This window comes from Trichosurus vulpecula, chromosome 4 (assembly GCF_011100635.1).
Source record: "Trichosurus vulpecula isolate mTriVul1 chromosome 4, mTriVul1.pri, whole genome shotgun sequence".
Classification (NCBI taxonomy): Eukaryota; Metazoa; Chordata; class Mammalia; order Diprotodontia; family Phalangeridae; genus Trichosurus; species Trichosurus vulpecula.
The window spans coordinates 44,836,498-44,854,010 of record NC_050576.1 but is presented as its reverse complement, the minus strand read 5'-3'; the positions used below and the strand labels follow the sequence as shown (position 1 = coordinate 44,854,010).

General features: G+C 42.4%; 1 protein-coding gene across 1 annotated transcript in view; it reads right to left on the bottom strand.

The window, feature by feature from the left end:
* The window catches only part of SYDE2 (synapse defective Rho GTPase homolog 2), a 109,865-nt gene extending 100,726 nt beyond the window's left edge, over window positions 1-9,139 (bottom strand). Inside the window, exon 1 of the mRNA XM_036755339.1 lies at window positions 7,963-9,139. Within this exon, the coding sequence (XP_036611234.1) occupies window positions 7,963-9,139 (1,177 nt within the window). The remainder of the gene's footprint in view (window positions 1-7,962) is intronic.
* Between the last annotated feature and the right edge of the window lie 8,374 nt (window positions 9,140-17,513).

The following is a 17,513-nucleotide window of genomic DNA, read 5'->3' as shown; positions in this document are numbered from 1 at the left end:
GGGTGAGATACCATCAGGGGAAAAGCTGAAATAGGTAAGGATGAGAGAATAGGCAGTAGGGGTTGAGGGGTTTGCTCTATGGGAGTAGAATTCTCTTTATGATTTGTATGTATGAAAATGTTCTTTGTTAGTGTTTAAGTTCAAAATTTATTTAAAAATTGGAAATTGTAGATAATATTATCTATTTAAAGAAAATATGTAACAAGCAAGCACTTACAAAAAAAGGTAAAAACATAGCCCCTGACCTCAAAAAGCTCAAATTCTAATAGAAGAGACAACATGCCAATAACTATGTTCATACAAATATGTACAATGTAAAGAAGCTTTATCTCAGCAGAAAGTCACTAACAATGGGGAAACAAGGAACAGCCTCTTGCAAAACAGCTGAGTCTTGAAAGACAGTTTTGTGGGATGGAAGAGCAGGGGGAGGGGACTAAAATGCAATCATTAAAACATTTAACAAGCATGTATTAAGCTCTTACTTCATACCAGGTTTTTGTCCTAAGAGCTGGGAATACAAATACAAGCAAAAAGAAAGGTAGTCCCTGAACTCAAAGAGCTTAAATTTTAAAGGGAAAGACAATACATAAAAGGAAGTTAAAAACTGGGAGGGAGGAGAGAAAGTATCCAGCATAAGGGCATTATGGAGAAACCTAGAGGAGAGCAGTATGGTAGGAAAAGAAGAAATAGTTGGCCTAGGCACCATCCTTAAATGGAGGATCTGGAAGGAGCCATCCAAGGGGGGAAAGGGGTCCTAAGGGCAAAGAATAAGACTGGGAAGGCAGAAAGGAGTGGGCTTGAGAAAGTATTTAAAGCCAAGCAACGGGCTTTATATTTGATCCTATCAGTTGACAGGGATCCAGTGGAGATTACATAGTTGAGGAGTAACATAGACTCACCCCTCTTCACACTGGCAATAAAGTGGATGGACTGGTGCTGGAAGACATTTGAGAGAGGGAGATCAACTAGAGGGCTATTATCCTAAGAATACAGGTGTGAGGTCAGGAGGGCCTGTATGAGCGGGGCAGCTGTGTGAATGAAGGAAAAGGAACTTAGATGAGAAATGTTTTGGACGAAGAAAACAAGACTGAAACAAACTGGATACATGGAGTGAGAGGGAGGAAAGGAGGAGACAAACATCCATTCAAGATGTCCAATAGGCAGGTAATGATTCAAAACTTGTGGTCAGGAAAAAGAGTAAGACTGGAGAAATAGATCTGAGAATCATCTGCATAAAGATAACTGGACGCAAGGGAGTTGATGAGATCACCAATCAAAATAACATGGATGAAGAAGAAATGAAGGACCAGGAGAGACCTTTAAAGGGGCATATCCATGATGAGTGAATAAAACCTAGACGATGATCTAGCAAAGGAGACTGAAGAGTGGTCAGAGACAGAGGAAGAGTACAAGAAAGAACAGTGTCAAGAAAACCTAGGAAAGACAGAGAGCATCCAGAAGAGAGTGATTAACAGGTTGTAGAGAGGTCAAGAAGATTTGGCAATTAAGAGATCAAGGAGAGAGCAGTTTTCAGTTAAATGATGATGTTGGAAACCAGAATGCAGAAAGTTTGGAAGCATAAGAAGAAAAAAAGTAGAGGTGTTTACAGATGGGCAGCTAAGGAGGATTTTTTTTTTTAAGGATGAGGAAAGATGGGCATGTTTGTGGGAAGCAGCCAATAGATAAGGAAAGACTGAAGATTTGTGGAAGAGTAGAGATGCTAGAGGGAGCAAAATACTGGCGAAGACAGGATGGGAAGGTATCAAAGGTAGAGGAGTCTGCCTTGGCAATGAGAAGGGCTACTGCTTTGTCTATGATGGGGGTAATGGAGATAGCAGTGGAGGAAGATATCTGAATGATGTGAGATGAGGTTGAAAAGGAAGTTCTCAGCTAGTAGACTCAAATTTTTTAGCGAAGTAGGCGACATGGTACTTAAGTATAAAAGAATACATCATTAAAAATTTGAGAATGCCAAGAGGTAATTTAAGCAATTATAACTATGGGAAAAACTCATAACTATAGAAGGGGTACAGAGGTGATCAGTGAAGATAAAATGGGCAATTTTAATTATATAAAATTTAAAACTTTTGCCATGAACAAAATCAACAAAGCTAAAATAAAAAGAGAAGCAGTTAATTTGGGGGGGGGGGGGTGGAACTGATAAAGTTCTGTTATCCAAGGCATGAAGGGAACTGATACAAATATGTAATAACAAGAGTCACCAACAGCAAATATCTCTGATAAAGCTCTGTCATCCTAGGTATGTAGAGAACTGATACAAATATGTAATAATAAGTCCCAAAGAATAAACATTGAAAGCATATGAACAGGTAGTTTAAAAAAGAGAGAGAAATGCAAGCTATCAAATAACCAGATGAAACAATATTCCTGATCAAAAATAATCAGAAAAATTCAAATTAAACCAATTGAAGGTTTTACCACCCATCCATCAGATTGGTAAAAGGGACAAAAGGCAAATTGATTAATGCTGGTGAGACTGCTGGAAAGAAGGCACACTAATAACTCATGCACCACTGGTGGAGTTGTAAACTAATTCAACCACTCTGGAAAAACAATTTGGAATTATGTTATAGAATCCTTAAGCTGCCCTTTGACCTGGTAATAAACAGTAGCAAACATATAAATGAGGTCAAAGACAGAAGGAAACAACACACACACACAGAGGAATCAGAGCAGGTGACCACAGGCAGCCTGAGGTTTGCCTGCCCCTTACCCCATCTCTTTCCCATTCCCTCCCCCACAACCATCCTCTACCATTTCCCTTTCCCCTCCTCCCCCCTCCTCATCTGACAGATGTGCAGGATCACATTGCGGGGAGAGGGGAGGGAAGAAAAAAAAGTCAGCCCAGCCCAATGTGTAACACTTGGGGACCTCTCACCTCCAGGAAGGGGGAGGAAAAACAAATGTCAACTCAACTATATGACATGCAGAGGACGAGATATTTGCAATTGGAGACACAGGCTCTGAGAACATTCCAGTTACCATAGGCTTGCTCTCTGCGGAAACACATTTAGACTCCGAACACTGAGAAGACAACCTACTTGTAGCAGGACCACCGAATTTGACAACATTTCAGTTGCCTCAAACTTGGTCTCTATAAAAGTTAATCTTGTTTGAGAAAACTCAGACCTCTCATCCTGGTCATGTTTCATGAGAAATAAAGGTAATCTGAGGCATAAATGAATAAATATGTGTATGAGAAAACATTTATAGCAGCACTTTTTGTGTAACAGAAAAGTACTGGAAGGAAAGTGGTTGTCTATAAACTGGGGAATGGCTGAACAAATTATGGTATATTAAGGTAAAGGGATATTATTATTCCAAGACATAACAACTATGAATTATTGTTCCAAAAGACCTAACAACTATAGAACTTGGGAAGACTTGTATGAACTAATGTAGAACAAGGTAAGGAGGATAAGGAAAATAAGCTATGATATGACCACAATAATGTAAAGGAAAACAACACTCCAAGAGTTCGGAACTCTGATCCATGCAGCAACCATACCTCTGGCCTTTCTACAAAGTGACAGTGAACAATAGGTGTGTAATGAAGCGTGCATTCTAGATATGGCTCATGGCTTAAGTATGATTTAAATAACTGAACTTATTTGATAAAGGAATATTCTGTTGGTGGGAGAACTGACTAGGAAGTGGCAGTAATATTAAAAGTAATACCCAAAAAAGCATTAACAAAATATCTGTAAAAAGAAGAGAGGAAGTGTTGCCTAGTGGACAGAGAATTAACCTCAAAGTCCAGACAACCTGGATTAAGTTCCACCTCAGACTCATACTCCCCCTGTGAGTCTGGGCAAATGTAACCTCGAAGTGCTTCAGGAAGTTTTCTGAGATTCTGAGTTACACAAAAAAATGGCAATCTGCACTGGGAGAGTTCCTTCTCTTTGATGAAATCACAAGTGTGGTCAAAATAAAAACAAATAGGATTACTATCACAGATAACAATATAGGAAAAAGAATATACCTTACAACTACATCCGTAATCTGTCTATAATCAAGAAGGTGCAGGTTCAGTTGCACTGTGCTTTTAGTTAGTGCCTTAGAAGATGCCCGTATTTCAAATTGGTAAGGAATAGTGCCATAATGAACACCTTGCTCTTTTATGAAATAAAAATGTTATGAGTCAGTTTAAAAAAAATAAAAAGGCTCTTCCACCTTACCACCTTGGGTAAGTCAGTTACTTCTCTGCACACAAGTACCTCCATCCAATACCATCATAACCTTAGTCCATAGACTTTAATAAGACTTAATTAAATAAGATCTGTAAAGCATCTAAGTGGTCCTTTAAGTTTTGCCTAAAATGTTCAATAAACTTTTCTCAAAAAAGCAGTATTTTCTACCGATAAATAATACTTTTATCATAATTTTTCTTGTCATAGAATTTCAGAATTCAAAGGCACCATGGAGATAACCTATTTGAAATTCTACATAATCCATAAATTCTCTTTATAAAATGTTACACAAATATTCATCCCAGTTTCATCTGAATACTTACAGAGATGGCAGACTTTTTAAAACAGTCCATTCCATTTCTGAACATATTTAATTATTGGTCAATTTTTCTTTACATTGGGCTAAGATCTGCCTCAATGTAACATTAACTTGGTGGTCTTAGTACTTTCCTCTGGAGTCACATGATTTTAATTTCTCCTTTAAAACATGACAGCCACATCTGCTCTTCACCAGAAAAACTATCCCCAAGTTTCTTCAACCATTCCTAAATGATTTAGTTTATCAATGTCCCTTCTAAGATATGGCATCCAGAACTGAACACAATGCTCCAGAAGCAATACATGGACAACCAGAGTACATCAATTATTGCTGCCTACTGCTAGGCTGCTCAGTGAACAGAGCACTGGGCCTGGAGACAGAAGACCGAGTTCAAATTCAATTTCAGACCTTTTAGCTGTGTGACCCCAGGTGAAGTCACTTAATGTCAGTTTGCCTTAATCCCCTGGAGAAGGAAAATAGCAAACCCCTCCAGTCCCAAGAAAACCCCAAGGACAGTATGGTCCACAGGGTCACCAAAACTGAATCACTTAACAACAAAGTCATGTTGCTTCTTTGGGGATAAATCTACACTACTGACTCAATTTAACCTCTCAAGCCTTTTTCATCTCTCCAGCCTGTAATTATTAAGTTTCTTTTCTTTTTTCTCTTTCCTTTTTTTTGCTGAAGAACAATATTTTATATTTATTTATCCTTCTTAAATTTCAACTTTTTACTTGGTCCATCATTCCACTCCAACCTGAAAAAAAATTTATTTCCCTATCCCTATTCTGTCATCTGACATCTCAACTCTCACTCTCAGCTCTATGTTATCTGCAAATTTAATAAGCATGCTAATTTAATATGTATATTACCAGTCATTTATTAAAAATACTAAACAGACTAGGGCTCAGGACAGAGACCCGCAGCATGCCCCCTGGGGATGAGGGGGATTCAGTAATTCAAATTTCAGGACTACAGTAATTTAACCAGTTCTGAATCATTTAGTTGCCCACATTTCTCTATAATATCCACTAGAATATCCTGAGAATTTCTGTTAAGTACCAGTTACACTATATCTACAGCATCCCCTTAAACTGATGTTTAATAACTGTAAACATAGGAAATGAAATCAAATGGATACGTAAGCTCTATCATCGAAAGATTAAGTGTGTTATTTGAATGGGAATTCATCTAGAAAAGCTTTCCCAAAGACAGTTCATGGACATCATGTAGCTTTCTTATTATACCAATAATTCTTTCATGAGAATAATAACCTTAACTATAATATTATTAATTTGGATACTGAACTTTAATTTCCTTTAAAGCTGGCAAAATTTCAAGTAATCTAGTCTTATCTTTGGTAATCGTTTAACATGAATGTGCATACTCCAATGAAAGTATGAAAGTGTACAGAAGGTAAATATTTTACCTTCGAATAATAAGTTACAAAACATATGACTGAAGTTTTACATCACCCTTTGTATCGTCTCCTATTTAAGAATTATACAAAGGGTGGGGCAGCTAGATGGCGCAGTGAGTTGAGCACGGCTGTGGAATCAGGAGGCCCTGAGTTCAAATTCGATCTCAGACACATGACACACTTACTTGCTGTGTGACCTTGGGCAAGTCACTTAACCCCAATTGCCCTGCCTTTCCCCCTCAAAAAAAATTATACAAAGGGTTAACCGAACCAAAATCACAAGAAAAGGAGTTACAGCACTAAACTTTTCAAATGACAAAAATGCTTATAAATACTTAACAATGGAAAAGGCACATCTTAATAATCAACTTATTGCAAAATGCTTCACTTTTCCACTTGTGAGATGAAACTTGGATTTTTTAAAAAGTACAATTTAGTAGTACAGAATTAGAGAACCCAAAAACTCTTATGCAACAAATTTGCTTAAAATTTGTTTCTTTTTCTCTTCTATTAGTGCATAAAGCATATTTTCATATATGCCTCAAAGTACCCAAAAGTTCTCTAAACTTTGTTTCCACCATAACCACTGATGCACACACACATATCTGTTAATGAACTTTTAAAGTCTCTGACAATTTTGTAACAATTAAGTGGAATTTGTCACTTTCAGCTTAAAGCTTTCTTGCAAAATGATGCTGTCAAATGAGCTGAAGCTTATTCTATGATGCTTCTATATTAAAATTCAAATATCAACATTGAGCATTTTAGAATTATATAACTGACATTAGTGGTGCTAAATGATAAAACAAGTAATCCAAAAGACTACCATTTGTACTGAAGCAAACTCACTCAAGGATAGGATGCCTGTAAGCAAATCAAAGCTCAAAACATCATCATTAAAATGGGAAATTTTGCCAAAAACTGCTATTTTAAGCTTACTTTTTTAGAGGGTTAATTTATGGGCTCAGAGATACAGAGCTGTAAAACCAACCAATCTACACTATCGCAATTCAGAGATAATAAAAATGAAGCACCGAGGTTCAGTGTCTTGTCTGGGGTCACTCACAGCTAGTAAGCATCTGAGGAAGAAGATGAACTCAGATCTTCCTAACCCTCAGCCCAGCACCCTATGCACCCCACTACACCTCAGGAGACAACCTCTCAATTCCTATCCACATGAACACCTAAAAAAGTCTCATGCCAACCACTATTTTACTTCTAATAAAGAACGTGATAATTCAATGTATGAGATTCAGTTTTCAAATCTGTTTGTTCTAGTTTTACCCTCTTTGCTAGGTTAAAATAAAATTAAAATTCCAAATTAGTTTATTACAGTTTAGCAAGACTACTTGAAAATATTGATGATTAAGATAAATGGTAATGGTCAAATGTGATTTTGTGGATTCAAATATATCCAGATGTGTTATGAAAACAAATGTCATTATTTATATTTGAGTAACGGGTTCAAGTAGAATCCTACTTGGTGCTACAGAAAAAGTCATAAATATTAAAATTCTTTATTACTGAGAGAAAAGGATGATTAAAATAAAAGCTTATTTACTATGTAAATTCTACACTGGAACAAATTCAAATTCACAAACTCCACAAAAGTCTATGGTTTTGCCTAGAGCTACATAGACTGAGGAAAGCACCACCCAGTTCTTAAATCCAAAAGTGTTGTAATAGTTGCTCACTGCTGGCTGTGTTCAGAATATTCACAATGGCTCCTAAGGGAAAAAACTTTCAAGTGCCTAAAAACATGAGTTTTAATTCCAGTGTGTTAAAAAGGAAAAAAAAAAAAAACACTAGAACGATTAAGTCTGTTACACTGTTACCTCCAAAGCGGTTCCGGTGTTACTTAAATGACAATCTATGAACTTCTGTTACAATGAGTTAATATGTAAAAACATTCTCCATCACTAAAACAGAAGCCAAAGTGGGTCAAACATCCTTGAATGTGTTTAATTCGCACGTTAGTGACTGAAGAGCGGTAACGCTACGCAGTCCCCTACCTGTCAGCAGAATTCTTTGGTCTGGAGGTACAGGATGGGGTTTGCTTTCTTGCGTTTTCAACGCTCCCAGGCACTGTGGGGCTGCTTGAGTGTCAAGAACTTTGGGGGACGGTGACCCACTGACGCGTCCCTTCATTCCCAGAGACAGCAGGCGTCCTTTGTACATCCACTTCTGCAGCTTCTTCACGGTCACCACGGGAGGCTTACAGAGGGGGCCGTCGGGGCTGTCCCCTTTGCTTCTGGGTAGCCCAGAGGGCGCCGCTGGGCTGCTCAAGGCGCTCCCCGAGGGGCCGGCACCCCGCGCTGGCCTCGCGCCGCAGCCCCGGCTCGAGGGGTGCAGAGCCCCGCCGCCGGCCCGCCGCGCTGGGGAGGCGCTGCCCGGCCCGGGGCTGTCCATCGCCCCTCCACGTGGCTCGGGAGCGTCCCAGCAGCGGCCAGCCCCGCTGGACGGCGGAGCGCCCGGCAGCGCGTGGTACCGGACTGCGCTGTCGCTGGACCAGCGCCGCAAAAGCGGCGGGGCACACGCGGGGAGGCTGTCCAGGCTCCGGCTGCCGAGCAGCGGCGTCCGGGGAGGGGGGGTTGAGGGGGGAGGAGGAAGAGTGGGAGGGGGAGGCGGAGGGGGAGAAGGTGAAGGAGGGGGAGGAGCAGGAGTCGGGTGGCGGGGCCCCTCTAACCCGGGCCACGGCGCCTGGGGCGGGGACACCTGCTGCAGGTCGTGCATGGCCTGGATGAGTAAATAATAGGCCTCCTGGAGCTGGGAGCGCAGCCGGCCCGTCTCCAGGCGGCCGCCGCCCGCCCCCGAGGAGGAGCTGGCGGCAGCGACGGTGGGGGCCGCCGAGCCCTCGCCGTCGCCGTCGCCCTCGGGGCCGGGCAGGTTCTCATAGTAGTCCTCGTCCTCCAGGTCCGAGCCCTCCACCTCCCGCGGGACGCGGCCGCCCGGACTGGACCGCCGGGACAGCGGGGACCCGAGGCTGCTGCCTCCGCCGCGGCCGCGGGGCGAGCGCGCGCAGGGGGCGACCGGGCCCGCGTCCTCGCCCTCGGGGCCGCCGGGGGCGAGCGGCGAGGGGGGAGCGCGGGGTTCCTCGGGCCGCGCGCGCTCCCGCTCCGGGCGCGCGGCCCCGCGCGAGGCGCGCTTACCCCGCAGCCTGGACCAGGTTCTTCTCAGAGGCTCCGCCATGGCCCGCGCGCCTGCCTCGGCGCCCCCGGCCCTGGCTCCGGCGGGCGGCGGCGGCGGCGGCAGCGCCCCATGGCCGGCGGTGGCTCTCGAACCCGCCTCCCGCCTCCCCGGCTCCTCACATACTTGGCATAACTCAGCCGGGGGAAGGGGGCGGGGATGGGAGCGGCGCCAGCGCGCATGCTCCGCCGGCCGGGGGCTCGGCGAGGGGAGCGCGGGGGCCACGCGCCCCGGGCGGGGGGAGGGGCGGGAGAGCGCGATCCCGGAGGGAGGGGCACGAGAGTAAGAAACCCCCGGCCTCCAGTCTTCTCTCGCGGCTCCTGCGCCTCGCATCCTCGTGCGGGTCTTTTAAAGGGCTCTCCAGGTGGGCGGCCGAGTACCCCCGGCTGGCCTCGCGCCCGCACCCCGGGAGCCGCAGGTCCCAGCATGTGCTCCCGCAGAGGCTGCTTTGACCAGGACGAGGAGGAGCGCGTGTGCACCTCCCGTCAAGCACCCACCTTGGGGTCGCAGGACCCGACGTTCAGTCCCTTAGGAGCTTTGGAAGTCTTTTGAAGTGCCTACTATGTGCCAGGTACGCTGGGCATACAAAGAATGCCCAAGACAGTCCTGGCTCTCGTCATAATTCCTGTTGGAAAGGTCTCTTTTCATGGGACTTTATGAGATTGCAGTCATATAGGTCTGGCAAGGTCCTAATGGATCTAGGCTAACCTAGTTTTACGGTTTTGGAAACTGAGGCCCGATAGCATTGCAGATTTAGAGCTGGAAGGAACCTTAGAGGTCATCTAGTCCAGTTTCATTGTTTTGTGTAGGAGAAAACTGAGCCCTGGATAAATGGAGCAATTTAAGCAAGGTCACATAGATGTGTTAAAGGTGGTCTTTGAACTCAGAAGGTCCCGTTCCAGAGTCAGTGTACTTTCCATGGCACGATGTTCCCTCTGGTAGTTTCCTTCTTGGTAAAATGTGGAAGCTGGAATAGATCCTAAAATTATAGATTTTAATCTAGAAGTGACCTCAGAGGTTACTTAATCCAGCCTCTCACTTTACACAGGAGAAAACAGGCCTAGGGAAGTTGTGACTTGCCCAAGGTCAAGACACGTGGAAGAGGTGGGATCTGAACCCAGTTGCTCTGTGACCAGAGACAGTGCATTAGCATATGTCAATCTATAACTAATAACTTTTTTCTTCTAGGGACTCATTTTAGATGCAGTGGGGGAGAGGAGATATAATGGCTGTTAGAAAAACTTTTTTTTAAAAAGTTTTGTTAAAAAAACCAATAGGTTGTCTTTTGTTTTCTGTGTGCTAATTTTTTTTTTTCTTAATTGAGAAATACCAATATACAAGTCACCTTTGAGAGTAGCATCAACAAGGTTTATGAAATGGAATTCAGCAACAGGTACTTCCCTCCAGTAATATAGTGCCCCCTAAGGGTCTCTGTGGCCACAGCGATAGTAGGCATTCAGAATTTGTGGTTGAAAGTCTTACTTTAATTTTCACTTGTATCAGTGATTGTGAATTGTAGATAACTGATCTGTAAATTAATTTATTCTTTAAAACATTTCATTGTAGTTCACGTTCCCATCCAGGTCACCAAATGATCTGTACTAGGACCAAGAAAAGGAATCAAAGAATAACAGGGTTCCAAAATACCTATTGAAACCAATTTCCAGGGCCAACAACAACCCCCTTAACCACTAATCCAGTAGTCTTTTTTTATGTCTTCACCCTCCTTTTACTACCATGCAGCTTTTGACACTGATTCCTTCCATCCGGGTGCATTCCCTCCTTGGCTTTCAAAATGCTACACTGTCAAGTCATCAAAAGTTTATTAAACTTTGGTCTATCCTTTTTATTCTGGGTGGATTTACTCCCTTGAGAAATGGGGAAGGGGGGGGGGGGGCATGGACTCTGGTGGTCTGGTTTCTGAACTGATGTTATTCCAGGTAGAGAAAGGGAGGAGGCAGCAGGTCTAACGGCAAGGTGTCCAGGTAGGTGAACGTGAAATGTTCTAGATTCAGCTAGATATAATGAGTTTTTAAGTTTGCACTCACTACTGAACAATGAGTGAATAAATGCAAACTCACCAAACCCACTATATTTTACTATATGCAAGGCACTGTGCTGAATGCTAGGGATCCAAACAGAAAAAGGCAAAACAGTCCTGCTCTCAGAGAGAGCAGAATAATCAGATAAAGGAAGATAATATGCAGGATGTCCCCAAAGTCTTAGCACTTAAGACTCCTATTAAATATAGGTGGTTTCAGGTAAAAATCACATGGAACGACTCTGTGGTTCCTAGGAAAAAGCAAAGCAGGTAGAATGGAATCTTCTTTAGTGTAATTTCTATTAATAAAACCCTATCAGTTTCTGATGTTAAACCTGACCACACTAACTAAGGACTTTGTTTTCCAGGTCTTTAGTAACAGTGGCTGCTGAGGAGACAAAGGCTGCGGCACCTAGAGGGTCAGTTGCCAGGTCCCATGTCCTCAAGATTTGCATCCCCTGATGATAGTTGGTTGAAAGCAGGGCTGATGATCTTAGAAGTGTTGGTGGGAAAGGGGGTTTGCTGCTATGCCCAGAGCTCTTCCTCTTCAGGAACAGTTGGTCAATGGTTGATACATGTGGGCTCTGTCACAAGGAACTGGCTGCTGGAGCTGGGGTCAAAACGACAGCAGAATGGGAGGAAGGGAGGAGGGATCCCTGTTATTCCCAGGGTTCTTGGGCACAGGATCCCGGGTCTTATCCACTGGGATATGAGGGGAAAGTGGTTTGACCCTTCTGGCTCATGCTATCGCCTATATCTCAGGACCCTCTCATGTCTATGCAGAGGACCATGGTTCACATGCATCCTCCCTAGATGTCTCCCATCAACCCTGCCGTGGGGCACATATGGTTTCCCACTACCTCTCAGTTTCTTGCTCTGGAAACAACAATCCTACCGTACTACCATTGCTTTTTGAGAAGATATAACAATTGACTGATCTGTGGCTTCACTCACCCAGACCAAAACTCCCTTCCCTGGCCACCCCCACTCACTTTTATATTTTGTCTCCTCTTGTAGAATATAAGTTCCCCAAAGACAGGAACTGGCTCACTTTTATATTTTTATCCCCAGCACCTGGCACATAATATGCACTTGATTAATGTTTTTTTCATTCACCCCTTTCTAACTGCTCCTCTTCTGACTCCTTCACTGCCTCCCCTATCTGTTGGAAGGGGCCTTAGAGATCATCTGGTTGCACTAATACCTGAACAGAAACCCCCTCTGCCACAGACCTGACAAGTGGTCAACTAGCCTTTACTGAAAGACCTTAATGAAGGGAAACCCACTTCCTCCCAAGGCAGCCCATTCCACTTTTGGAAAGCTCTGATATTCAGAACTCTGCCTTATGGAAACAAGAAAATGTCCAATATCTCTTCCTCACAATGGTCCTTCTTCCTGATGTTAAGATGTTGGAGTTCCCCAAAGTTCTGTCCTTGACTCACTTCTCTCTTTTATTAATCACATTCACCGTCACCTTTGCTAGGCTTTGTAGATCTAATGATAGCTAACATTGATGAAGCACTGTAAGGTTTTCAGAGACCTTTGAGACCATCTAATCAAACCCTCTCATGTTACAGATGAGGAAACTGACACCAGGTGACTTACCCAAGGTCACAAAGTTGTAAGCTCCAGAGGTCTTCTGACTCCAGAGTCGGTGTTCTTTCCACTACTATTCTGTGGTTCATCTCTGTGCAAATGACACTCAAATCTATATTTCCAGCCTTGATTTCCCCCCAATTCTATACTCTATATACCCAATCTGATTTCAAGTACTATCCATTCCTCTACAAACTCACATCTCTCCTCTCCTCTCAATTCCTATTGTTACCACTCCATGTTACTCATCATCACCAACTACCTACATTGCTACAATAGCCACTTACCAGATCTCCCCCTTGTTCTTCTTCTATAGCCCCTTCATATTGTTACCTGTGATAAAAGCAGTATTTAGCAGCCTTTCCCAAGTGCAGTTTCTTTCCTTCCACCCACATCATGGGGTTTGCCCAGACCAAGGGAATTGTTCTGTGAAGCTTGGATTCAGTCAAAGGGCCACATTTGAGGACCTAGAAGACCACATATGGCCTCAAGGCCACAGGTTCTCCACCCTGGCCCAGACCCTTCTTCCTTCCCTCCTTCAACCAGGATTCATTTTCCCTGAGAGGAGTCAAAACTGTCCCTAGGAACTGGCTGGCTTCAGCTTCCCCAAGACAGCTTCCTGGTCACCTAAGGGTATAAAAAGTCTCATTCATGTGAAGTTGGAGTCCTTCTGACTGGATTTCTGAAGACCAGGAAAGTTGCGCTGTCCGTCATATGGTGCCCTGATCACCAAAGTTCCCATACAGAGGTGGAGGGGCACATTCAGAGAAACCAAGTACCATTATATCCTTGATGCATAATCCTTCCTGAGTTAGAACAAAGTAAACCTCCTTTTGTTAACTGTTCGATGACTTTCAAGTACCTCATTTTGTGCCAACATTGAACCTGAAATAAGAGAATGCTGGCATTTGAGCCACCTCCAATACTGCCAAATTATGGAATGGAAAAGGATTTATTAAGTGCTTACACTGTGCTACATGCTCAGATAAAAATTACAGATCAAAAATTGAGACCCTCCTTACTCTCAAGGAGCTTCCATTCTAATTGGGGGAGACAACACATAAGGGAGGGGTGACACTCAATTCTTGGCACATGAGAAGGCCAAGTATTACTTACGGAAAATAAGGCACTTTGGGGAACAATGGCAGGACAAATAGTTTCCCACCAAGAAATTACTGGGCCCCAGGGTTAGAGCAGAGGGGTGCTCTGAGATATCTGCAGCAGCAATAGGGATTCAGCTGACAATCTGATCAGCATTCAGCTGACAATAAGCTATCCCTAGCTACGAACATGAATATGAGGGATAGACTTGTGCAAAATATTTCCTTCCCAAATTCCATTAAATCCAAACCTGAGGACACGATCTTCCCAAACTGTATGTATATCTTCATATCAGAACTGATGAAAACTATCCCCCATCACTACAGGCAGGCTGATAATCACCAGAGAATGCTTTGAGGGAGCTATAGTTACTATAGGGTTATCTTTGATGCTATATTTTAGGGACGATAGTAGGGGAAGGATTGTTGTTTTGTATTGGGGGCATTCTTAAGACCATGTCTGTGTATCAAAACCACCGCAATTGGTGAAATTTGACATGTTCCTCTATGAAGTAAAAAATCTGAAGGAAACCTTGGTCATTTGTTTTCCTTATCTGATCAAATAAAGGGGGAAGAAGAGACACTTCAGATTCAGCCACCTTTCAATACTGCTTGGACCCTTTGCTACACAATAATTACTAATATGTCCTTGGTAACTATAGATGAAATATGTTGGATAAATTAGTTTGGTTTGGATTTTTTTTTCTGCCTTATGAAACTCAATAAGGGACTACATGGGTTAGTGGATAGAGAATGAATCTCAGAACCAGGAAGACCTGAATTGGTTCAGATCTTGAGGCTGACACACATAGACTTTATGACTTTTAGCAAGTCATTTAATGTCTTGGCTCTATAGGCAACTTTCTAAGAATGTTAAATTGGAATGCTAACCTGCCTTGGTGGAAGAAGTGCCCTCATCTGGGAGTTACCCTATTCCAATGAAATCAGAATTCTGGTCCCTATTCTCCATAGAAGCCAGTAAAAATATAAGCAATAGACATATGCCTGAAAATGTTTATATAAATGCAATTTTAATAAATAATTTAGTTGGATTTAACAAATCAAATCCTATTTTAAATGTACCAGATGATAATGAAAATACAAGGAGAAAATGTCATGAACAAAAGCATAAAGGCAAGAAATGAATTAGAAATGGTTACCAGTGAAAGTGTTTTATTAATGAGAAGAAAAAGTGATTCTAAGTCACATGCAGTTTGAGTTCTAAAGGGCCTCAGAGGCCAGATAAGATTAGTAAAATGAAAAATGCAATCAAGTAGCACAATGCCTTTAATTAATTGGTTAATTGGTTAACCTGAATACTAAAAGGGAATCAGTGATGTCTTTTTATAAAATCAAGTTAAATTCCTTTTGAAGTATATATAATCAGACCTAAGTACATCTATTCTATAAATTTAATTTTTTGCATATTGGCCGTGGAGCACAATTCTTCTGCCACTTGAAAAATTTCATTACCTTGTGGTCAACCTTTTGGTAATAATTAATCGAAAACCATAATCTAGTGGTTATTGTCTCTCAGATACCCAGATAAGCACTGAAGAGACAAAAATAAAAGTGAAATAAGTAGTCCCTGTCTTTGATGAATTTACATTCTACACAAAAGACAACATATACATATATAGGTATATACAAAAAATACAAAGTAAATGTAAATTACATTTTGGGAGGAGAGAGATATTAGTAGACAAGGGATCAGGAAAGGCTTCCTGAAGAGCATGCTTCTTAAAGCATGAGTCTTGAAAGAAACTTGGGATTCTAAGAAGGCTCAGGTGAAGAAGTGTATTTCAGGCACAGATTAGGAAAAAAACATTCCAAGGACTGGATTGTGTAAGAAACTATAAGAACAGTCAGTCAATAAGCATTTATTGAGTGTCTATTCTGTGCTGGGCACTGTGCGAAGTGCTGATGATACCAAAAAAAAAAAAAAGGCTAAAGATAGCCCCTGCTCTTAAGGGGGAGACAGTGTGGGAATAACTAAGTCCAAACAAGAAATAAAATAAACTGGAGATAATCATTAACATTTTAAGGGAGATAAGAAAAGGCTTCTTGTAGAAGCTGGCATTTTACCTGTGACTTAAAGGAAGCCAGGAGGCAGAAATGAGAAGGGAGAGATTTCCAGGCATGGGAGGACAGCCAATGAAAATGACCATTAGGGAGACAGAGTGTCTTATTCAAAGAACAACAGAGAAGAAGCCAGAGTCACTGGGTAGCAGTAACATGAAATGGAGCTGGAAGGGGGTAGGGTGGGGAATAAGAAGAATGAAAAGGTAGGAGGGGCCAAGTTATAAAGGCCCAAACAGAGGATTCCGTTTTTCATCTTGAAGGAAACTGACTGAATGGGGGGAGGGGACATGGACAGACCTTCACTTTTGACAGCTGAGAGTAAAGGATGGTCTGCACAGGGGAGAGACTTGTGTCAGGGAGACCAACCAGAAGCCTATTGCAATAGCTTCCAAAGGAAGTTTTCTAAAGCTCAGGTCTGACCACATCATTTTCCTATTCAATAAACTCCAGTGACTCCTATCACCTCCAAGATTAAATATAAAATAAGTTAGAGGCAGCTAAGCAGCCCAGTGGATAGAATGCTGGGCCTGAAGTCAAGAAGACATCAAATCCAGCCTTAGAAGCTGTGTGTCCCTGGGCAAGTCACTTCACCCTGTTTGCCTCAGTTTCCTCAACTGTAAAATGAGCTGGAGAAGGAAACCTTGAATCACTCTAGCATCTTGCCAAGATGAGGTCACAATGAGTCAGACACAACTGAAAAATGACGACTGAGATGTAACTCGGCCTTTTTCACCACCATGCTTTCGATTTAGCCTCTACCTGGAACCCTCTGTCCCCACCTCATTCCAGCAGGCCAAATACTTCCTACTGGTACTTTAAGTCCCAGGTCATATCTCTCCTCCATGATGCTTTCCCATAAATCCAAGACTGGAGGTGGATGGTGTTTGCCTCCTCTGAATTTTCTTTCAGATCTATTTTTCCACCTAGCTATTTGTATGTGTATCTTAACTTCCCAATTAGACTATAAACTCCTTGAAGGCAGGGGATTGTGCCTTTAGCCTGATTTACGATTGTATCACCAGTAGTGTCTAGCACACCTAGGAAAAACTCAGTGACTGAATTGGCCTATTGGCTTCAGTTTGGAAGAGAGAATGTGCTTTCATTTCCAGCCCACTGCTTACCTCTCCACCAGACCATACTGCTTCAGTGTTATTTTTGCAATGATTTCTATTGATGAATACGAGACGTGGAGGGGAAAAGTGTATTTAGCTAGCTCGTTAAACTAACCAAATCTAGAATAGAAAATCTATCTGACGTATAATTCTGATTTCAGAAAAAAACCATTATATTATGAAAAATGTTACAGTTTATTTCACACAGAGAACCACTGAAGGTACAACGCTATTTCCATTTCATAAATTTAAAGGTATTTAATGAATTGTTCAGGAATAAACTCGAAATGAAAAGAGTCATGAAAGAGTCACACAGGAAATGACTGAGGGTAAGGCTGCCAATAATCGTGTGTATAAACACAATTTGATCTCTGTCTCAGAAATTATTTCCATTCCAACTGATGGTTAGAAAACCTTTATTTTTCATATTTAATGTTATTGTCAAG